This window comes from Cyprinodon variegatus, unplaced genomic scaffold, assembly GCF_000732505.1.
Source record: "Cyprinodon variegatus isolate N-32 unplaced genomic scaffold, C_variegatus-1.0 Scaffold348, whole genome shotgun sequence".
Classification (NCBI taxonomy): domain Eukaryota; kingdom Metazoa; phylum Chordata; class Actinopteri; order Cyprinodontiformes; family Cyprinodontidae; genus Cyprinodon; species Cyprinodon variegatus.
In genome coordinates, this window is record NW_015150801.1 from 575,099 (window position 1) to 596,766 (window position 21,668).

Sequence of the window (21,668 nt, forward strand, 5' to 3'; positions counted from 1 at the left end):
TACAACATCAAACAGGCGGGCCTAAAACAGAAGATAGCCAGTAATGATTGTCTGGGAGGATGCAGGTAACAAGATAGTGTGAATTGACCAACTGGCTGGATGGAAGTCACACATCCGTGTGATTCTGCCTCATGACCTACAGGAGGTCATAAAAGTTTATGACCCTTCTGGTTGAAACACAGGATAGTTATCACTCTAACAGGTGTGCTATTGCTTGGTTGGAAAGAAAACCTGCAGCCACTCGGCCCTTTCTGGAACCAGTTTGACACCCCTGTTGTAGTGCCAAGAAAGCTAGCAATACAGCTGAGAGCCATTTATATCAAATGGTAGTGTTTGGTGGTGTTCAGGTCACTTGGTGCATGTTGTTGCTGTACTGTAGAAATGGTTCTGTATCTTCTCCCAAATGCTCTTCTTCTCCTGAAGCACGTAAGAGTGGTGTCACCATCACCACCTTTGAAAGCAAATATATGCAGTGTTCTTCCATTCACTGACCAGAGACATTGGGGTCTCTGGACATCATACTGTGTTTTAACACAAAATGTTGTGTACTTGTTTTTTATAACTTACTTGCCCCTTTTGGGGAGTGGGGGACTCAATTAATATGTTACTTTTCTGCATTTGGCCGTGTCCTCCTCTGCCAGCCCCTTTCTTTTTTTTTGTCTCTGCGCCTCCATTCCTCTTCCTTCTACCACGTTCTCAGAACGAGTCCATTGCTTCTTATTCTCACTTGCAGTGCTCGCTAGCTACACACACCACAGCAGCCGGCACCAGACTTGTGAAACACCCCTTCCTCCACACGCTGCTGTCGGTGTCCCTCCTCAAATGCTACTGGCCAAAGTGGGATGATGTGCCTCTCTGACAGGCACGCCGCCACTGCACCAACATACTTAAAAAAGGACAGAGAGAGAGAGAGAGACGCGGGCCAGCAGGCCAATCCCAGGCTCACGCTTCAGGAATACTCCCGGTTCTCCCTATGGCCAGTCGAGGGACATGATGGGTATAATAAGTGCTAAAGTTGTGTGGATTCAGCAGAGCAGAACATTTTCTACCCAGGATAGTGTTCTCCCTGTTGACCCCAGGAAAGGCAAAGGGATAGGTGCTAGGAACGAGAGGTCAGCCACAATCTGCCTGATTCGTATAGTAATTGGATACACTCCTGCTTTCAATCAAACAGAGCATTAGCTCACTTTATTGACTGGCCTGGTAGAAGCTAAGTCTCATATAAATACAGTAATACATTTCCGTTTTTATCTCGTTTTTATTTTCTATAAGCACTTTGAATCTCTTTCTGCATATTGTGTTCACCCTCCGTTGGGAGTCTCTGCCGAATCCGAATCTTGGTTTCAATATGACAGTAACACTTATTGAAAAAAATCTGCTAAAAAGTAAGAAAAACAAAATAGAAAGAGGCAACCAAAAGCAGGGAATATAGCACACGGGGTTGGTTAAATGATGTTTCTAACAGGGGTTAGTTAAATGATGTTTCTAACAACATACCAATTAAACCAGGAGGTGTATGTTCTGCAAGGATGATTTCTGGGGTAGAAATGGCAAGGTATAAATAACTGAATGAATCACAGCTTGGCAGAGTTCAGCCCATCGTCAGAGAATAGGAGTAAATGACACAGGGAACACGGGTTGGAGAAATAGAGAACAGGAGAAAACAAAAAAATCTTGATGTCTACCTGGGGACAATGGGATTTCAAGCAGCAACATCTTCACTAAATGCATCATTCTCACTATCATGTGTATTATCTTCACATCGGTGGACTTGCCTTTTCCAGTGATTGTTCCCATGTTCTTTGAATAACTTCCCTTATCTCTGCAGTATCCAGTAAATCTTACTGTGCTGAATTAATAAAATGGTGCATGGCTTCCATATTTAAAATTGCCAGAAGAAGGACATTTCTTAACTTCAGGGCCACAAAAATTTCAATGTATAAAACCATGTATCAGGCCTTACTATATACCTTTCCTTTTTATATCCCCATTTGAAGTAGATTCATCCCAGCTGCAGAAGCTGCTTAGAAATGCAGAGCCACCTCCCCTGAATACATATGCAAAGCAGTATAAATAGTTGAAAAGCATCCCCCCCAGTCAAAGTAACCATGGCGACAGCATCCAGGAAAGCAGAAAGAGTAGATATGCTGTCTTCAACATCAGGAATATTGGTAGTGAATTGATAGGGACCTTGAGTGTCATCAGTGACACAGACCTGTCTAATAATCAAAAGTATATTGACTGGTACCTGTTTTGTTATACAATGTGTGCATTCAATCTAGGTGGCGCTGTCTGGCTGTTGGATTGAACTCAACAGCTTAATGCTAATCATTTTAATGCAGCCAAGTTAAAATAAAAACATGAAAATGCTTTTCACATTTATTTGATGAAGATATGTAAAGTAAGCCTGCTTTAAATATCTTAAACTGTTCTGGATTTACCATGGGGATATCTAGAGACAGCCTTTGGAGGGGGACTTTTGTTGTGATCCTTGAGACTATTATTTTTTACTTTCTATATCAGCTTTTTAGTCTTTGGTTGTTTCTGCTCTTTGCATTCTTTGCCTCTTTTCTCCAAGCTGCCCACTGCTTCCAAAGAGACTGGTTAAATGCAAAGGTTTAATTTCATTGTAATGTAAGTACATTTTACAGTGATCAATTATTTGGGACCTCCTCAATAGTTTCCTCCTTTTCCTCTCTCCTATCTATACTTCCATCTACTTTACCCTTAATTACCCTATGTTTACCTGCTCATGTTTATTTACCTACTTGATTTTCTTGTTAACTTTTAGTCATGGCTGCTTCCACCAATCTTTTCTGTTGACTTTTGATGGATTTATGTCAAATTGGATGTTTTTCCACAATCCAATAAACTCCTCACTATGATCTTATTTTGCCTAACAAAATAATTTCTCAGAAATTCGATTGAAAATGGAAAATGTTTTGGAAGACCTCTTTGATGTGTTTTAAATCCTCAACATTCTGCCACATTTTAACTTCTATAAAACTCCAAGAAAATTCTCCCCATATCCATAGCTGCCATTTAGGGAGATATTAGGGGAAAAAATAGATAGAAAAATAAATAAAACTGTCCCTGAAGGACAGGTGTTGTACTTCGTTCTTCTCCATTAGGGAACATTAGTTATATACATACATAACCCTATTTTCCCTTTCAGTTGATTTACTCTGTACAACATACATTATATAAGTATAGGATATATATAAACTCCCCGCAGAACAGCCATCAAACCTGGTTCCAGACCTTTGTCCAGCATTTCCTGTTGAAATGCTAAAACGTCTACCACAGAGGGGAAATAATGCTTCACCTCACACCACTGCTCAAAAGCTTGCCATTTGTGAGCATATAAGCATCTAATGGATGATACCCTAGTTGGCCAATAGAGAGTGCTAGGGCGCTGCGCCATCCACCTTGTGTCCCTGATTAAGACATAAAAAGAAGAAAAGAAAAAATACATATATATATATATTTTTATATAATTTAATTTTATATTAAAATGTACATATTTCGAGAAATATTGATATATTTTTTTTAGATGTGCAAGATAAATATTTACTGACGAGTAAAGCGTCATTTCATTTTTCGTCAGATTGTTGACTTATTTCTGCCCTATGGCACAAAAATATTTACTCATTGACTCTCGTTAAAAGTTGTACATGTGCAGTAGCTCCTCTGTTATACAAAGGTATAGGATAGCCTAAGGCGAAGCTAAGTAGCGACCTGAGGTGACAGGACGTGTATTTGCTCACATCCTCACGCCACACAGCAGAGGTTTTGCGAGTGATTGACAGTTTGAGTCGCGAGAGTTAGAGACGCAATGGAGAGAGACAGCGAGAAATGGTGCAAGAAGAATAAATTACCTTTTGAGCAGAGAACTTACCAAGAGAATGAGGATGGGAGCAAAGGATGGGCTAGAATATCTACCCCTAGTGGAGCATTCTGATCCATAATGGAAAAGAACTGGGGTGTTGGCCCTGGTGGTGAGAAGATCCACTGCTGCTCTCCCAAACAGATACCATATTTGTGCCACCATGGAGGGGTGAAGTCTCCACTCTTTCACTCAAGGACTGCCTCTGGAGAGCAAGTCCTGAAGCAGGCTCAGTAGATCTCAGTCATGAGTAGCCTTAACAGACAGAGTATGACAGTCACTGCAAGATGATGTATCACAGCCTTACTAGAGGAAATTAACGATTGCCTTCCTGTATGTTTGAATCTGTGTGAATTCCCAGCATTCCTGGCTAGATCATGATGGTCTGACTGGAACTTTTAGCACCAGCAAAACTGCTAAGAGTTCCAGGTAGTTTATATGAAGTTTGCACTGAGTGTCCAAAATCCCTCACCGCCACACTTACCCACTTAGGGAGGCATCTGTGGATACCATTACAAAGTGACACCCTCCCTATTGGTGGTGAAACTGAACAAAATGCTGGGTAGCCTCCAAAGGCGAAGAGCTGACACACAAATAGCTGGTATTGTTGTTGCTGTTGCACTGCAAGAAAATAATTTCCTGCAAGGGATTAGCAAAGCAATTCTGATTCTGTTATCACTGGCTTTCGGTGGTGTGACACAACCGACGAAACAGACACATTTTTAGTAGGCCGAGTGGTAACCATTGTGATCATAAATCCCATCAAACCCATCAGTTTTAAGATGGCCTGGGACCATAGTCGTTGTCCAAACTGAAACTGGGTGAGGCAACACTGAAATATGCCCACTCTGTGGTCAGAAAGATACACCCTGCTTATCAGGGAGCATATTTCCAGCTTGAGAAATGAGAACTGCTGACTTGGGGTTTCTGAAATTTTCTAAAATTTTACCAAAAACGCCAGTGCCTTTGTTTTTGCACCACCAATGCTGATGCAATTCCTCTATCCAGGGAGAGTGCTGCACAGCCAGAGAAGCGGAGGATGTAAACTGCGGTGATCTTCACCTTATTTTACAGAGGTATAAGAGGGATCTCAGGTGCAGCTCCGCTAGCACCGGGACAGCAGCAGCATGATATGGCAAGACTCGTCCTCATCCTTAGAGGTATCTTGGTATGACAATTTCCAACATGTCCTTGTCTCCCTGATGCAAGTCTGGATGAAATTGTGACCGTTTATTTTCATTGCGGGCTAACCTATCCATATACTCCATCTTTTCTACCCAGCTAGAAGCGTGGACATCGTTTGAAAGGTTTTCTTCATCAGAAACGAATAAAACACTGAGCCAGGGGGTTTCCCGACTCAGAGACTAGTGGGTCTTGCCATGAGATCACAGCTCTTTCTCCAAAAACTTCCCCAATCTCTCCAGAACAGACATGCTTCGGGCTCCGCCAACACTCTCCAAGCGTAAACGATCCCCAGACACTCAGGACAGGTTTCCTGCTGGTCCTTCTTGTGAATCCAGCCCTGAGGACTGGGGCGAATGGAAGACTTCTGTTTAGTTTTTGTCTGCTTTGTAGTAATCCCGAAACACAAAGCGAGATAGGCATACTTGAACTTAGAGCTTTGCAGGCAGGCACATTTACCAGCAAGCAGCAGTGGCTAACTTCAACAAAAGCTGTTAAACTAATTTCAAGAACCCTTACATAGCAGAGCTATCCAGCAGCAGCTATCTAGCCTGAATCCAAGAAGTGTTCTTAATGAGGTAAAAAACGGTTTTCAAACAGAGTAATGACAGACACATATATCGTGCAAGTGAGGCCTGTCTCTTGTCGTCATCACGTCATTTGCCTAGGAGGCGTGACCAAAGGTGGCTTTAGTCAGGATACACAGGGGCATGATATCCTATACTAATGTGTTGGACTAGGTGAATCGGCTGGAAGGGAACTTTATACAAAAGTTAAATGACACAACAGTGACTTCTGAAAAGCAAAGCAGTTTGGCTCATTCTTTGAGCTTGTTATTTTAAGAACTCTCCCATTGCTGTAATGAGAATAGGCCTGAGATCAATATTAGTTTTCCTCAAAATGTCAAGAAATAATAAAGAAAATCAGCCAAATGCAGGGATGGAAAATAAACAGTTTTATTCAAAAATATGAATGAAAACCTAAGAAAAAAGCTGAATACAAGATCAAAGTCACAGGGATAATGGTACAATTAACCCCCCATAGGAAAATAATAAATTTTTCTGTGGGGATCAATGAATTTATAATAATCATGACAAAACTAAGGGATGCTGCATCAATTTGATCTAAATTATCATTAACATACTAGATATGACCTGACAAGTTAGACATTAAAAAAAGCCTTAAGGAAAATTATCTTCTAAGAGGACAAAACCTAACTATAGAGGAGCAGAAAACATTTTTATGAGCACATTTGTAGACTAACGGGTAAAAGCCTGGGAGATTTACAAATGAAAGCTGAAAGCTCATTAACAAACACCTAATTCTGCTCATTTACATAGAAGGATGCAATTTACCTTCATGTGCTGCAGGGATAACACACTAGAGACTCATTTGAAGTTGTCTTTATAAGAATCTTCAAATCTGTGGGGAGGTGATGGAAAATTAGATCCAGCTCTATCACATTCACTCAAGTAAGACAGCTTTTACTGCACCGCAAGGTGTCTTGTTGGTCTCAGTGCAAATAAAGTCTGACATAACAAACACACTAAGTTGCGATTGTTAGACTTAATCAGATTTTAACAAACTAACTGCCACCTGCAGCTGTTGGGAAGATTTAAAGTCAGTAAGGGGAGCGAGAAAGCAAGAAAACATATGTTGACTATTTTTGCATGGGATAGACTGTTGAAGTTCAATATCAGAGCGTTAGATGTTTTATACTCCGTTTTCATATTCATGTTATTTCAATGTTTTCACAGCATGGATGTTTCTGAGTATTTTCCTGGAATGAATATCGAATGGGGAATAATCCCCTGGAGCTCTGATAGTGAGAAAAAATGAATAATTGCATAGTTGTGGAATCACAAGAAGCTAGTTGATGTCATGCAGGAGACCTTGGAAGAAAACATTAAACACATCAACTTATGTTTCCCTGTAAAAGTGGTATTTTAAAGGAAAAGCTAATTTTAGGGAAAAGACTGAATTATCGTTTTTTTTTTTTGTATTTGCTTTGATTTCATCACTCATACATGTTTGACATTATCAAAGAAATTTGATTAATTTCAGTCCTCTCCTGAGCAAACAATAGTGTTGCAGTAGTAAAGTTATTAGCGAACTTAAGATTTTTAAACCTAACTGGCCTTATGTGTCAACTAAAAAGTGTCAACTTTTTTTAAGCATAAGTCAACTATTGTTAGTTCTTAAACTTTAAAGTTCTAAAACTTCAATTAACCACAGCGAGAGTCATTATCTGTGAATGTCGTAAACATGGAACGGTGATGAACTTTTTTTAGGAGTCAAAGGTCTACTGAAATCACACCAAGGGTGAATCAGCAGCTCATGCAGGAAGCCATAAAAAAACCTAATACCTACATAATTTTAATAACTCCTTGTCAGCTCAGTGACAGGTGTTGGTCCTAATCCTGTTAGTAGAATTAGCAGCCTGTTAGTTTTTTTGTATATTTTAGGTCCAACCAATCACAAACATAGTGATGCTCTTTACATTTATTCTTTATATAATTATGTGGCAAAACTTTAAAAACTCTTTTGAAAGAAATGACTCTGTTTACATGAGACCAAAACTTATTTTTTTGTTGTCCAACATGAAAAACATTAAAGGAATAGTACACCCAAAACATGATTAGCCTTCATTTTCTACTCACCCCCATGCTGAACAACACTCTGGAGTACTTTTTTGATATCTCAAATGCATCTGGAGATCTGGGAGGCTTCTTGCTGTCTGCTGACATTCAAATAATGGAGGTCTATGGTGTCCGAGACAGAAAGGTCCATAAAAGTCCACAAAAAACGTGTCAATATTCCTCCATACTGCTAGTCCAATGTATTCCAAGTGTCCTGAGTGGGTAGCATCCAGAATTTACTCGAAACGAAGTCATTTAGAATGTTTTTAGAGCATAAACAGTAGTGTATAGGATTTCCTGAAAGCGCGTTCACGAGTCTACGGAAACCGCGGCAGACCAAACCAGATGAAAGTGCGCATTCAGCGTCTGCTCTGCCGATAATGCAAGCGTAGAAGAAGAAATGTGCTGTTTCTGTGCAAAGAAAGAAACAACGAAAGAAAAATGTCTGAGGACTTCAGTGTTGAGGAAGAGCATGAGTTCTTTGCCGAGCTGAATGCGCACATTATGCTGCAGGATCTTTTTCAACAGGGCCAGGAAAGCAGATCAGACTTGGAATATATCGAGACAGATAAGACTTGTTAAGGGTTTATAAAGCCTAACCTTCGACCAAGAGAGCATACCAAAACATAAAATCAGAATGTAGATGTACATTTCTGGTTGTAAAACCTACAGCTAAGCTACATATACATTTTCTTTACCTCATAATCATGGACAGTCAAGTGTTAATCTATAACATACATACTTTAAAACTAGAACTTGTGACCTGACAAATAGTGAAAACTGAAAAGATATGTATGCACTTGCAAGGCCATCTAAATATTTTCCTTTAAGAATGTATGAGCAGAGGATGAAAAAAATCCCTAATGCAAAGAGAAATTGAGTATTAGAATCAAAATGAAGCGGACTGACTAGAATTTAGTTGGGTTGAATAGCTTGAGACATTCTTTTAATGTTTAAAACTGTTGAGCTTGATTAAATGTCAGACATTCCTCATCAAACATTTAAAAACCTCGAGCTGAGAAAAAAATTTACTCTTTAAACCTTTTTCTCTTTTCATTGATGAGATTATATTTTATTCAGTTTCAATATAAAAATAAAAAAACCCTAAATACATCTCAGATCTCAGATCTCTGCTGTCCAAACTGAGTTTTGATATCTGAGACAGATGAGTGGGGTGCAGGTTATGGCTGCATGGTTAACTGTTGCTTGTTTTTTGTGTTTTATAGCCCAAAGAGATTAAACGCTAAATATCATATACGTCTTTTTCTGACAAGAGATTTAAACAGTTGAGCCCATGTAGATTGTTTGTGTTTTTTCCTCTCCCCTCAGCTAAATAATGAACGGAGTTCTGTTTTCTTAAACATATTTGACCTAACAATTTATTTGCATTCCTATTTTAATCAATAACATTTTTATCTGTTTTCTTTTTTCTTTTTTTTATCACGTTGGTCAGACAGTGCATTCTGCCTTTAGTGCAGTCTTTTTTTTCACGCAGGAGAAAATAGACTGGACATTTTAACACCCCTCTCATTGATTCCTTCTGGTTCTTTTAAACATCTCTATTTATCCTCTCCTGCTCCTTTCTCTGTATCTTTCCAATGGTTTCAGAAGCAGTGTCTAATATTTTGATAAAATAGTACTAAATATATAGTCTAATTAAGAATTAATGTTAACATTTCAAACATTCATGCAAAAAAAGACATGTAGCAAAGTATAAATAATCTTATCAATGCTTTCTGGGGGAGTGTTTAAAAACACTTGACATACTATCGACCATATTATTGTGCATTGTCCTTCACATGTGTTGACATCCCAGGTAAAATATATGGAGGAGGACTTTAGATTAATTCAGATTTTATTGCATTTGCACAATATCAGAAAAAAAAATTACTGTTCAGAACGTCCAATGTTAAAACTGTCGAGATGCATTTTTATTTACAAATTTACTAGTGCCATGCTCTTTTACCCATAAAACCCACTTAAATGGATACTAGAATCCTCTATTAAATGAATGAATTAACCAACATTATATCTTACAACTAAATCAGACAAGGATATTCAGAACATTTTCAATATATGATTGTAGCATAGAAGAGTTTCTATTAGTAGTATATACTAGGATTTATTTATTGTATGTCATGGTAGAGTTAGTTTATGTGCTTTTCTACTTATTATAGCAAAGCCTAACCATCAAAAAACTAGATGGCCCAGGGTTATATGAGGTTTATTAACCAATCTTTATTCATGTGTGCTGCCCTTTCCTTTTAATTTAACAAAAACAAAAGCTAAATCAATTAACTTGAAGCTGTGTGCAAGTATAACTTTCAATAAATGAAGGCCAGACATGTTTTGTACAGACTCAATTAGTGAATTAGAAAAACAAAATAAATGAAATTCTCTAACTCAGTGAGCTAAGTAAAATACATTTATCAAGGATGGATATCTTTAAAGATTTAGTTATTTTAATGAGTGTTTGCTTATAACTAGTGAAAACATATTTAGGGTTAGAATATTACATCAGAGCTATAAAAGGAACAATATTAATGCAAACTATTGTCTTAATAAAAAGTATTTTGACAATTTCAATCAGCATTTTCTTTATTGTCATTATGCATGCATAAGAGGAAATACAAAATTAAATTTATCCAGAGGGATTGTTGCTTTAACAGCAAAAAGAAATAAAAATTTGAAATAATTTTTTTTTTTTTTTTGAGGGGGACTAGAGCAAAAAGGTGCAGTACATAATGCCAGTGAAAGTCAAAATAATAGCTAATTAAGGTTATTTACAAAAGGTACCTTTAATCTGACAAAACAGCCTTATCAGAACTTGTATTAATTGCTGTTAATGTTAAAAAGTTGTTTATTTTTCTTAGGCTAAAGGGGCAGCTTGTTAGCAAAGTCATTTTTTTCAGCTAATGATAATTATAATTGATTTTTTTTATGTTTATTATCATTATTATTTTGTTTCTACCGTTTAGCAAAGCTCCCTGCAAACACAATCTAAATATGTTCAACAACATGTTCAACATCCTAATCGTTTTTAGCTAAACTTCAAAAGTGACAAAGCAGAAAAGGTACAGAAAATATTGCAGATCCTGTTACTGTCATCATACTTTTGAATGATATCTGGGATTATCCCAATTCTTTCTATTGTTTCCTTAGTTACCTGACACCTCTGACTAATTAAATGCAGAGAGGATAGGGTGAGAAGTAATGCAGATTCATGGAGAAAGGAAGAATAACTCAGAAAAAAGCATCACGATGGAAAACAGATAAAGAAGCTGGGATGAACGGATGGCTTATTCAAGAACTTACAAAATAATTTTAAGACTACAAATGTGTTTTCAAGTCAGTTGTTATTTTGTTAACCTGATTCTAGTGTATAAAAATGTATAAACAGCGTTCTTGTCTTCCATTTGTTTTTCATAGGACAGATCTATTTAATCTAAATAGGATTTATCATTTATATATTTTATGTTTTGTTTCTTTACTATTGTTTGTTTTAATGAATTAATTCAAGTCAATTTTTGATTGGTTAAATTTAGTCATTCATTTTACCCTGTTACTTCATTTTCAACCTTGTTATTTCATGTGTTACACATTTTTGTTATTATAATTATAATAAATGTTCAACTGTTTGTTAAACTATATGATACATTTAGAGAATGAGTAAAGAAATAAAGAAAGCCTGATGTGTATTTATGCAAAAGTGTATTTTCATGATTTATGACGACATCTTGTAAGTTAAATAGTCACAATATACTTGAAAGTGGAATTATTATTACTTAGAATCCAATAAAATATACTTATAAGTAATTGTACACAAAGGACAGGTTATTACACAGGAACTGAACGGATTAGTTTGATTATGCTTCAGTTATGCTCACACAGGTATTAAAATTTTATGCACCAAATTACTTTGCAGTAGACAAAAAAGACTTTAACAACTATTTGGCAATCACTGAATTTCTATTTCTTCAGGATATGAATATAATGTGACACACAAATGTATTTCTTTTAGTCTGTCTCCAAGGCTGGATGAGGATCCAAATGATTTTTTCATTATGCATGCTGAGCACACTCTGTCCAAAATGCTTTTGAATGCCTGTTAGCATCTGTTGAACAGTCGCTGTGTTCAGACAAAGATCAGGGTAGATCAGCAGGGCTTATTTCACAGTATACTGTAAAAAGAGCCTCTTAAGGAGGAGAAAGTTGTATTTAAAGATGAAAAACAGAAATCAAAGACAATACAAAGGAAGCAGTAATGTGTTTTCATGCTGTGGATGAATAGTGGGGTACTTTGAGTGTAAGAATCTTTAATTATACCATCTTTATTTTCCTCTTTAGGTACACTAAAATGAAAACTGCCACCAACATCTACATCTTTAACCTGGCTTTGGCAGACACCTTGGTCACTAGCACGCTACCCTTCCAGAGCGTTAACTACCTGATGGGCACCTGGCCATTCGGCGACATACTGTGTAAAATGGTGATGTCCATCGACTACTACAACATGTTCACCTCCATCTTCACGCTCACCACCATGAGCATTGATCGCTACATCGCTGTGTGCCACCCGGTCAAGGCGTTAGACTTCAGGACACCGCGGAACGCTAAGATCGTCAACGTCTGCAACTGGATCCTCTCATCAGCCATTGGGCTGCCTGTGATGTTCATGGCCTCTTCTGCCATGACCTGTAAGTATTAGCGGTTGTATGATATCGGAAAATTACGTAGTGGAACATCCCCTACTGTAGAAATTTCTGTTAAAGAAAAGACAAAAGAAAGTACATTTTTAAACTAGGATTTGTGTGATGAAATGTTATACTCTGTGCATCCCTACTGAAAGGGATAGATAGGTGTATTAAGATATACTTAAATCATTGTTTGTTTAACAAAAAAATCACTTACTTAAGAAAAAAAGAAGAAAAATATAATCTAAAAACCTCAGTTGAGCACTTAAATGACCCCCTTTTACCCATACAAATATTAAATTATTAAAAGTCAAAATAGATGAATAAATATACAATCTTTCTTTTCATATTTTAGCCTTTCAGTGGTTGTGCAAGCTCCACCACAACAATTTTAAATTACCTCTGCTGTTGACCTTGTATGGAAAGAAAAGCTTTAGGGTGTGATATAATAGTCTGTAACGCCAACTCTAGCATCAATATTGTGGCCCGCTGGCAGAAAATCATTAACAGCAGAGGGTCAATGAGTCAGTGAAGACCGCTTAAGCAGAGAACTTGAAACAATGAGCTAGTTCAAGGTTGGTGACCTGGTGCAGAAGTTACTAAGAAAAACAGCACTAAGAGAACATTAAAAAAAAGTTATTAATTTGATGTGTTCCCAATGTCTGCTCTAGTGCTGGATTCATTTTCTTCATGAAAAAGAATGAGCTTTCTTTTGAAACCTTTATGACTGTTTAAAGTAAGTTTGCCCACCGTTTTTAACTGGGATCCCCATTTATGAAAGCAGCACATCTGTTAAAACAACCAAAACAGAATTTTAAGACTGTGCTATCAATCTTAATAAAAAAAACACCTTGTTTCAGTTGTTGATTTGGCACTGACTAAATTAGTTTAAGGTTTACTGTTGCTCCTAAAAATATTTGCTGGAAACATCAATGATCACAAGCAATAAATAAAGATATGGCATAAGCACACAAAATGACCCATAAATAACAAATTTAAGTGAATAATTGATGCACACACTCATAAACATATAAACATAGAAAACATGGTCTAAATTAAAACTATTTAATACACACAACAATTGTGGAATATAAGGTAGAGCATTCAGCATTTTAACAAAAGAACACTGGTAAACTTTCTTTGCTAATAATATGGAAACCAACTGGCAACAGTTCAATATCTGGGCTGCAGAGACAAATCTTCACTGTAACATATTCTGGATAACCCCATCAGTTGTTTTCAAGCCATGCCAACCCACCTTCCATGAGTTTTCCAACCTGCTCTTGTGGTCAGAAAGCCTTGCAGACACAAGCTGGAGCCAGGAAATTGACCCTGAAGTTAGTTTCAGCAAAATCCAAAAAGCTGCATTGCTAATATTCTGGTTTGGGCTTAGAGATCATCTAAGTTGACAACAAAACTAATATTCATTGATTTGATATGTTCCCACTTCCTGTAGCAATGAGGAGCTGGTTTTGATTGGGCCGATCGCATTCCAACACCATTGGCTGGATTTAGAGAGAAACTCTTAAAATGGGTTAAATATAATATAATTGCAATACAGTGTTTAAACAGCTGTGTTTACTGGTATTTCTTGTTTCATCAACAACATTGTAGTGTTTTAAATAATATCAACAATTGAAGTTCTATTGACTTTCTACCTCCTAAAGACAGAGGAATAGCAAAAAAACTGAATTTATTAGTGAAATACATGGTCTGCAGCATTGCCTTAAAATTGTGCTGATGTCAATGAATTTACAGCTAAATATGCTGGGCTTTCTAAATGAAACTGCTGGGAAAAGTTTTAAAGCAAATGTATTTTTCTGCACAGCCTCCAACATTATCGACTGTAAGCTGATTTTCCCCCATCCCTCCTGGTACTGGGAGACCCTTATGAAGATATGCGTGTTCATCTTTGCCTTCATCATGCCTGTCCTTATCATCACCGTGTGCTACGGACTGATGATCCTGCGACTCAAGAGTGTTCGAATGCTGTCAGGCTCACAGGTTAACACAAACTCGTTTTTTGTTTTTTTTCCTTTATATATTAAAGAGTTTAAATGAATATTTTTCAAAAATTACATGTCATTGGTTTTAGCAGACCTCTTGTTCTCATCTACCTAATGAATTAATTGTATTTTACAGAGTGATCGAGCACAATGGGAGATGCCCACAACATGCCTTAAAATAGAGTTGACTCATTAAGCTCAAGATAAAACAATTAGAGGAAATTAGCTGAAGCAGTAGGCTTTGATTTAGTTATAATTGCGTTCTAAACACATGATTTTATCTGACTGAGGCATATATGTCATGTTAGGGCACTCATTCCATATTTGTTATTCAGGTTTTATCCTTCTCATTATTGATTATAATGAAATGATTCCTCATTACTTGACCCAATTTTTTTTCTTTTTTACACTTTGTTCTCAAATTCCCCCACCAATGTACTATACAAACTCTTACAGGAAAAAGACAAGAACCTCAGAAGAATCACCCGCATGGTCTTGGTCGTAGTAGCTGTCTTCATCGTCTGCTGGACCCCAATTCACGTCTTTGTCATCATCACAGCTCTGATAAATATTCCCAGCTCCACCCTCCAGACTATCACTTGGCACTTCTGCATTGCCCTGGGCTACACCAACAGGTACAAATCAGGCTGAGAAATATTTGTTGTAATTTCTAGATAGTACTGCAGAAAGTATTGCTTTAACTAACCTAATAATAGGACAACATGTACACTAACCTCCAAGATTGAACTGAAGCACGAGTCTAAATTCAATTACCTTTTCAATTAAATTCAGTTCAGCTTGTTTATATACAGCCATTTCACATCATGTGTCATCTCGAGGCACTTTACAAAGACAGTTTAATGAGATCATGCAGTCAGATTCATAAAAAGTTTCCTAGACATGCCTATAGTATATGTAATTGGTTAGTTTCATCAGGATCTTTGGACAAATTAAGCCAAGTATTGTCAGCATAACAGTGGAAATTTATCCCATGCAGTCAGATAATTATACTAATAGGGAGCATATACATAGTAAAGAGAATTGGCCCCTAGTACTCATCCATGTGGTACTCCACAGGTAACCCCGGAGCATGAGGAAGATTTATTATTAACATGAACAACGTGAAATCTCTTATATTTCTCATGCAGTTTCCTCAATTTCATATAGAATGTTCAAGACATTATGAAAGAATATTATAGTCAGCTGTCCAATGCTGTACTGCAATCAACAGGAAAAGTACAGCTACTGTACAAGTCCATTATCGAGGACCATGAGAATGTAATTTGTGACTTTCACCAGAGCTCTTTGAGTGCTATAAAGAGCTCCAAAACTTGACTAAAACTCAAAAAATATTCAAATAGGTCATTATAATATAGGTGCTCACACACTTGATTAGCATCTATTTTCTAAAGAATTTTAGATAGAAAGGATAGAAGTCTATAATTGACCAAGTCATTTGGATCAAAAGAAGGTTTCTTAAGTCAAGGTTTATTTACAACTACCTTGAACAGCAGTACCTATTCTTATAACAGGGATAGATTAAAATTGAAGTGGAAATCAGTGGGAATACTTAAATAACTTGGTTTGGACTGAATCTTACATACAAGTTGGATGCTTAGATAGCAATAAAGGTTGCATTTAAGCTATTACCTTTAATGTCAGCATGAACGTTTAAAATCCTCCACTATAATGACCTTGTCAGCATTTAACATTAAATCAGATAGGAAGTCAAATGAACAAGATCCTACTGTAGATACAAGTGGATGAAAGAAGCATCCTTTGCAGGGTGACTGAGTACCACTTTAAAGATAGGGAGAGGAGCTCGGCCATAGCAGAGAGCCGCTTCTACGTTTCTACGTTCTAGGTTGTGTAGACATCTGCTTCAGTTTCGCCCTAGACATCTCTCTCGTCAAATAAATTGTTGACTCAAATTATACCAAATTTACACAAGGCAAGTGAAAAGTAATCATATATAGTGTACTATTTAAATTATCTTGTGCTAGATGGCTTCTAAATAATGGCAGCTGGTCTGTACTTACATGGAGGCTTTGTGTCCTGCCCAAAAACAGAATGGCTGAAACTGGGGTTCAAACAAGCGACTCCATGGTTGCAGGAGAAACTTCATTATCCTACATCACTGTTACCACAAAGACGAATGGAGTGAAATCCCTAGCCCTCAATTATGTTAGTGGTTAAAAAGCAAAGTCTGCTGCACTAGGAAGAAAATCTTGTTTTATAAAGCTGCATATTGCAGTTTTTCCACAGCCACATATAGTTAAAAATATAGTGGAGAATGTTGTTTTTCCAGGTGGATCATCAAAATAGGTGGTCCTCCTAATTGTCAATCATTCTGGTGATATGATTACATAAGGCTGTCCTACGTGCTCGTCCCCATTTTCACTTACCGGTGGTGAGTCGGACGAGTTTGAAAATTTCAAATCTTTTTGAAAGTAAGCTTGTATGAGCGATCCAAGCGGCAACTTTTAAATAGAGTGTGCACGAGGAGAAATGGGCACATGCATGCTCTTGCACACGTTTAATAGGCGTTCCCTCTCAGGAGCGGTTACAGGGTTGTGCTTTTTTTTTAAGTGAAGAGGGCAGGTCCTTTTAAAAATTCACAAAAATCCTTCACTATACCTTTAATAGAGGTAAAGATTGTGTTAAGAACTTTCTGTGAAAGTTGATTTAATCTCTGTTCAAGCATTAAAATCTTATCTCTTTACCTCTCTTCTCGCCCTGCAGTAGTCTGAACCCAGTTCTTTATGGCTACCTTGATGAGAACTTCAAGCGTTGCTTCCGTGAATTCTGCACCCCCAGTCCATCAGTGCTGGAGATACAAAACTCATCCAGAACTGGAGCCACCAGCCGCAAAGTCCCAAAGCGCGAAAGTAACAGCCCAAACACGGGCGAGAGGTCGAATCAACAGGTATTCAACAGGAGCGTGAGCACATTACCAGGATTTGTAACAGTTTAAAGTAATACTGTAAGAAAATGTGGACCAACTGGATGAATCATAAGGTTCACAAAAATCCATGATAGCATCTCATTCCATATGTGTTAACAACAAGGTAAATATTGAAGGTTTATATACATGAAAAAAAAAACTTATGCTCTGCCTTTCATTGGCACAAAAGCAGTTTACAGCTTGGAGAAATAAATCCCAGAATCCCTTGGATGTGATGCAGAAAGACTTTTCCTCCTCTGCAGGTATGACTAGCCTTGGAGGGGTCGTCGGTGGATTCTCGCTATTGCGGAGGAGCTGCCAACGACGATCTCAACTCTGAAGTAACGCAGGTCACCACAGGGCTTTAATTACTGAACGGGAACCACACATGTATGCCTCAAATACAGAACAAGGCTGACACTGAGGAGCACGGATGACCTCTCCCACTCCCTGCTCTCCTTTGTATTTCTGCTTGGACTCGTGTTATAAACCTGCAAAGCCATGCTTGAGGATTAAAAAACAAATTAGTTTGTTTTTAAAGGAAAGGACAGGTGTAGACAGGTATTTTCTGGTAACAAGACTATTAAATTAATTGATCTATAAACCCACTTTTACAACCTGTTATTGTGGTTCTTTCTGCCTTATTAATCTTAGCCACTGGGCATAGACATCAGCTTATCTCTAATGCTTTATGATGAGCAAACAAATTCATGTTCATTTGCTTCCATGCTACTTTGGCTCCAGATGTCTTTTATAGGAGAAATTTTGCTTAAAACTGTTGTAAAGAGTGGGTTTATATTTGTCACGGCTGAAAGGCCTCTCTGCCTGTATAAAGACTTGACTGAATGTGAGGTAAATACAAAATTATTTATCTCAGCTGTGCTCTTCAACCTGCTTTTGTATGGTTGCAGCAGGGGTTCTCTTGACCACCTGAACACAAATCATTGATCTGCTCTGCGCAGCTACTGTTTCAGCCTCTTCAGGGTATGCCATGTGTTGCTTTGCAGCTCAGCCCAGTCAGCGTTTGTTCTTTTCATTTAAAATACTGCTAAAAATGGTTAATAAAACTGGCACCTGGGTATTGTATGATCTTTTTTTCTGCAAAGCCAGAGCAACTTCTGAATGTACATAAAGGGAACCATTTGTGTTTGTCGCAGTGACTTATTGTGCCAAACCGTGCTTTAAACCAGCAAACAAGATTTCTCTGCCTGTTTGTGCAGTATGCAAACTGTGCCATTTAAGTACAAGTACCTGGCCCTGCTAGTGTATGATTAACCACAGTTACAGCAGCTATGGCTTTTAAATTGAGTAATTTCTCCTGCAGAGAACCTAAAAGTGAGCCAAACAGGCGTGTGCAGGAAAATTGTCTTGTATCTTTATGTATATGCTTATGCTGACATGTCGTGTAACTACATGCAAAATGCCTTGCTCTGCTTGTTACTCTCTGAACCATATTTTTTATAAGGTTCTGTAAAAATGAACTATTTCTATTAATGGTGCATGTGAAGTAGCGTAAGCATTCATCTGCTTATTTTTAGATGGTAAAAGCAAAATCATGAAAATTGTTGTCTTAGAATTGATTTTTTTTGTATCCCTAAAACTGTGTTTGACTGCAAACGGTTTAAAATCAATGTTAAGTGGACAAATGTTCTGCTTTGTGTAAAATGTGCTGCTGATGTTACACTGTGAAGATAATTGGTCCATTCAAACATACATGGCTGTAAAAAAACTTGACTGTAATTGTTCAGTGTTGGCTCGAAATATGACAATGAAAAGAAGCAGCAACGTTTTCTTCTGAGCTGCCACATGCTGTAAGTCCCATGACGTGTTTGTTAAGAGCTTTTTAGAGCACTAAGCTCAAAGAAATGCAGCAACATTTCCATACATCCAGTGGAGCATTAAACATGAATGTAATTGCTTCATTTTATCTCCAGGGAGACTTGTAACATCTCCAGGAACTTAAGTAAGCCACAGCACATACACTGTTACTGAGATACTTTACAAACAATAATTACTACCTACTCTTATTTGGCACTGTGGGTAAGATCCAACCCATTTAGGTTTCTGAATCAAACACCCTTAATCTTACATGTAAAGTTGGATCCAAAATTAGCAATGCCAGGCCCCTTAAATGTATAATTTTTTTTTCCAATAAAATTTCCACTTGAAGGATCCAGACTGTTGCACATCGCAATTTTTTTTTTTTGGCTCGTGTTAGGTTCAGAACTAACATACTGTAGAGCTTTTATTTTTTGCTGTGAAAATAAAGTTTCATTGCAAGCTTGCTACTGTAGCTGCAGAATTACTTAAGCTGATATCAGCTGTAGCTAGAGATAATTCATATGCTAAACCAAAATATTAGAGGTAATTTAACTATGGAAACAAATTGCATAGTTAATTTTATTCCACCAACAGCAGGAGCTTCATTGGGAAAAGTTTTATTTTGCAAAGAGAATATCAACAGATTTGGACGAACCCTATACATGCAGTAAGGATCTTGTCCTATAGGCCTGATCTATATCAGTAAAAGTTATATAGCATTGCCCAAATTTAAAGGTTGCTTTTTTCCTCCATTCCCCTTACATGCCCTTTTAGTGACCCGAGGTGTAAAATTAGTTTGCCTCTATTTATTGTAGTTCCCACTACAGACTCAGTAATGAGAAAGTGCTGCAGGGTGTATTCTGGGAGCATGTGCCTGCCTGTGATGTGCGATGCACTTTCATTCACCTGGCTAATTTGTTGAGTCTTCAACACTACTAAAGCGTTAGTGAGACAACATGGGCTGCTGCTTTTGAAGATAGATCAGAAAAGACCAGCTAAAAATGTGGATGAAACCGCCACAGATTCCACACAAGAGAGAAAATAAAATAATTGTCTGGCACTACAAAAAGGGCCAAATTAGACTCTGATGAGTGACAAAATAACAAAATGCAAATATTTGGGATGCTTTTAAAAAATAAGGAGCTCAGATATGTGCTACAAATGAAAAGGGATCTTCTTGCTAAAAGAAAAGGTAAGATGCTAACAGATAATTACATTCATAACTTTCTTACCTCAGATGACATTATGCTTTATAGCAAAAGACCTTGGCAGTCCCAGCAAAAAAATGCAATGCTTCTCTTCTTCTCCAGTGCACAGGAACAACACTGACTTGAACTTATATATAAAAAAAAAAAAAACTTTCACAATGCTCCTTTAAAATCAATCTTTCATCTCTGGATATCTTTGAAATGTTACAATTGGTCTCTGCATGTTTCTTCATAATAACTTACCTTTTTCTGGTAAATTATGGAAATTGTTTTTCTTACCAAAAATCTCTGATAGATACCTAAAAAAGTCAACCTTGCACCAACGCATATATGATCATGTGAGAATATTTCAAGAATTAGTGGAGTATTTTATATCCCAATTGATTTCTTGTTTTACATAGGTCACTGCAGTGATCCAAGAACTGTTAAAATATGTTTACCACTGTATTACATTGATTTTGGTACATTTCTCCATAAAGGGTCCTATCAACATTAATATTTTTTGTTCTAACATACATGCACAGCATCTAAAGCACAGTGCACGTTTAACACTAGGAGGCGCTAAAAACAAGAAGCTAATACTATTAAAAGCTTTGATGTTTTTTATTGGTGTTAAAACTCTTTAACTCATATATGAGCAGAAGCTAAAAATATTACTGCACAGTTCAGACAGCTGTATTGTCGATGTTAAGGATTCTCTTGGATTTTTTGGGGATGTCAGTATCTAATTAATCTGATATAAAGAAGACTCAACATCCATCAGGAAAGAGGAGCATCATCAGGGACGAGATGGACTCTGACCTCATTCCTTTTATCGTCTCTTTAAGACATGTACACTTTGAAAAAACACACAAAAGATGAAGAAATAACTGAGTTATATTTTTGTTAAATTATTAAACTACAGAGGGTGTTAAATCAGAAAAATGTTTCTTATAATAGAATAGGAATAGGTCATGTTTAATCATATTAATATGTTTATAACTGAAACAAAAAAAACAAAAAGAAAAAAAAATGTCCCCAGGATATATATATATATATATATATATATATATATATATATATATATATATATATATATATATATATATATATATATATATNTATATATATATATATATATATATATATATATATCCTGGGGACATTTTTTTTTTCTTCATCCCATTTTGACATTACTTTAGGAGTTGCAAATTTTGATGAAAAATGACATACAGTTGTGCTTGAAAGTTTACATACCCTCCAAATAAAGAAAAATTATAAATTCACACTAGTAATTTGAATTTGGTAA

The 21,668-nt window shown here is 36.9% G+C and overlaps 1 protein-coding gene across 1 annotated transcript in view; it reads left to right on the forward strand.

Moving 5' to 3' along the window:
- The window catches only part of LOC107091694 (delta-type opioid receptor-like), a 52,704-nt gene extending 31,419 nt beyond the window's left edge, over window positions 1-21,285 (forward strand). The window contains exons 2-6 of the mRNA XM_015385776.1: window positions 12,055-12,404; window positions 14,230-14,405; window positions 14,864-15,042; window positions 17,150-17,333; window positions 17,615-21,285. Of these exons, the coding sequence (XP_015241262.1) occupies window positions 12,055-12,404; window positions 14,230-14,405; window positions 14,864-15,042; window positions 17,150-17,333; window positions 17,615-17,620 (895 nt within the window). The 3' untranslated portion in view covers window positions 17,621-21,285. The remainder of the gene's footprint in view (window positions 1-12,054; window positions 12,405-14,229; window positions 14,406-14,863; window positions 15,043-17,149; window positions 17,334-17,614) is intronic.
- The last annotated feature ends 383 nt before the right edge of the window (window positions 21,286-21,668 follow it).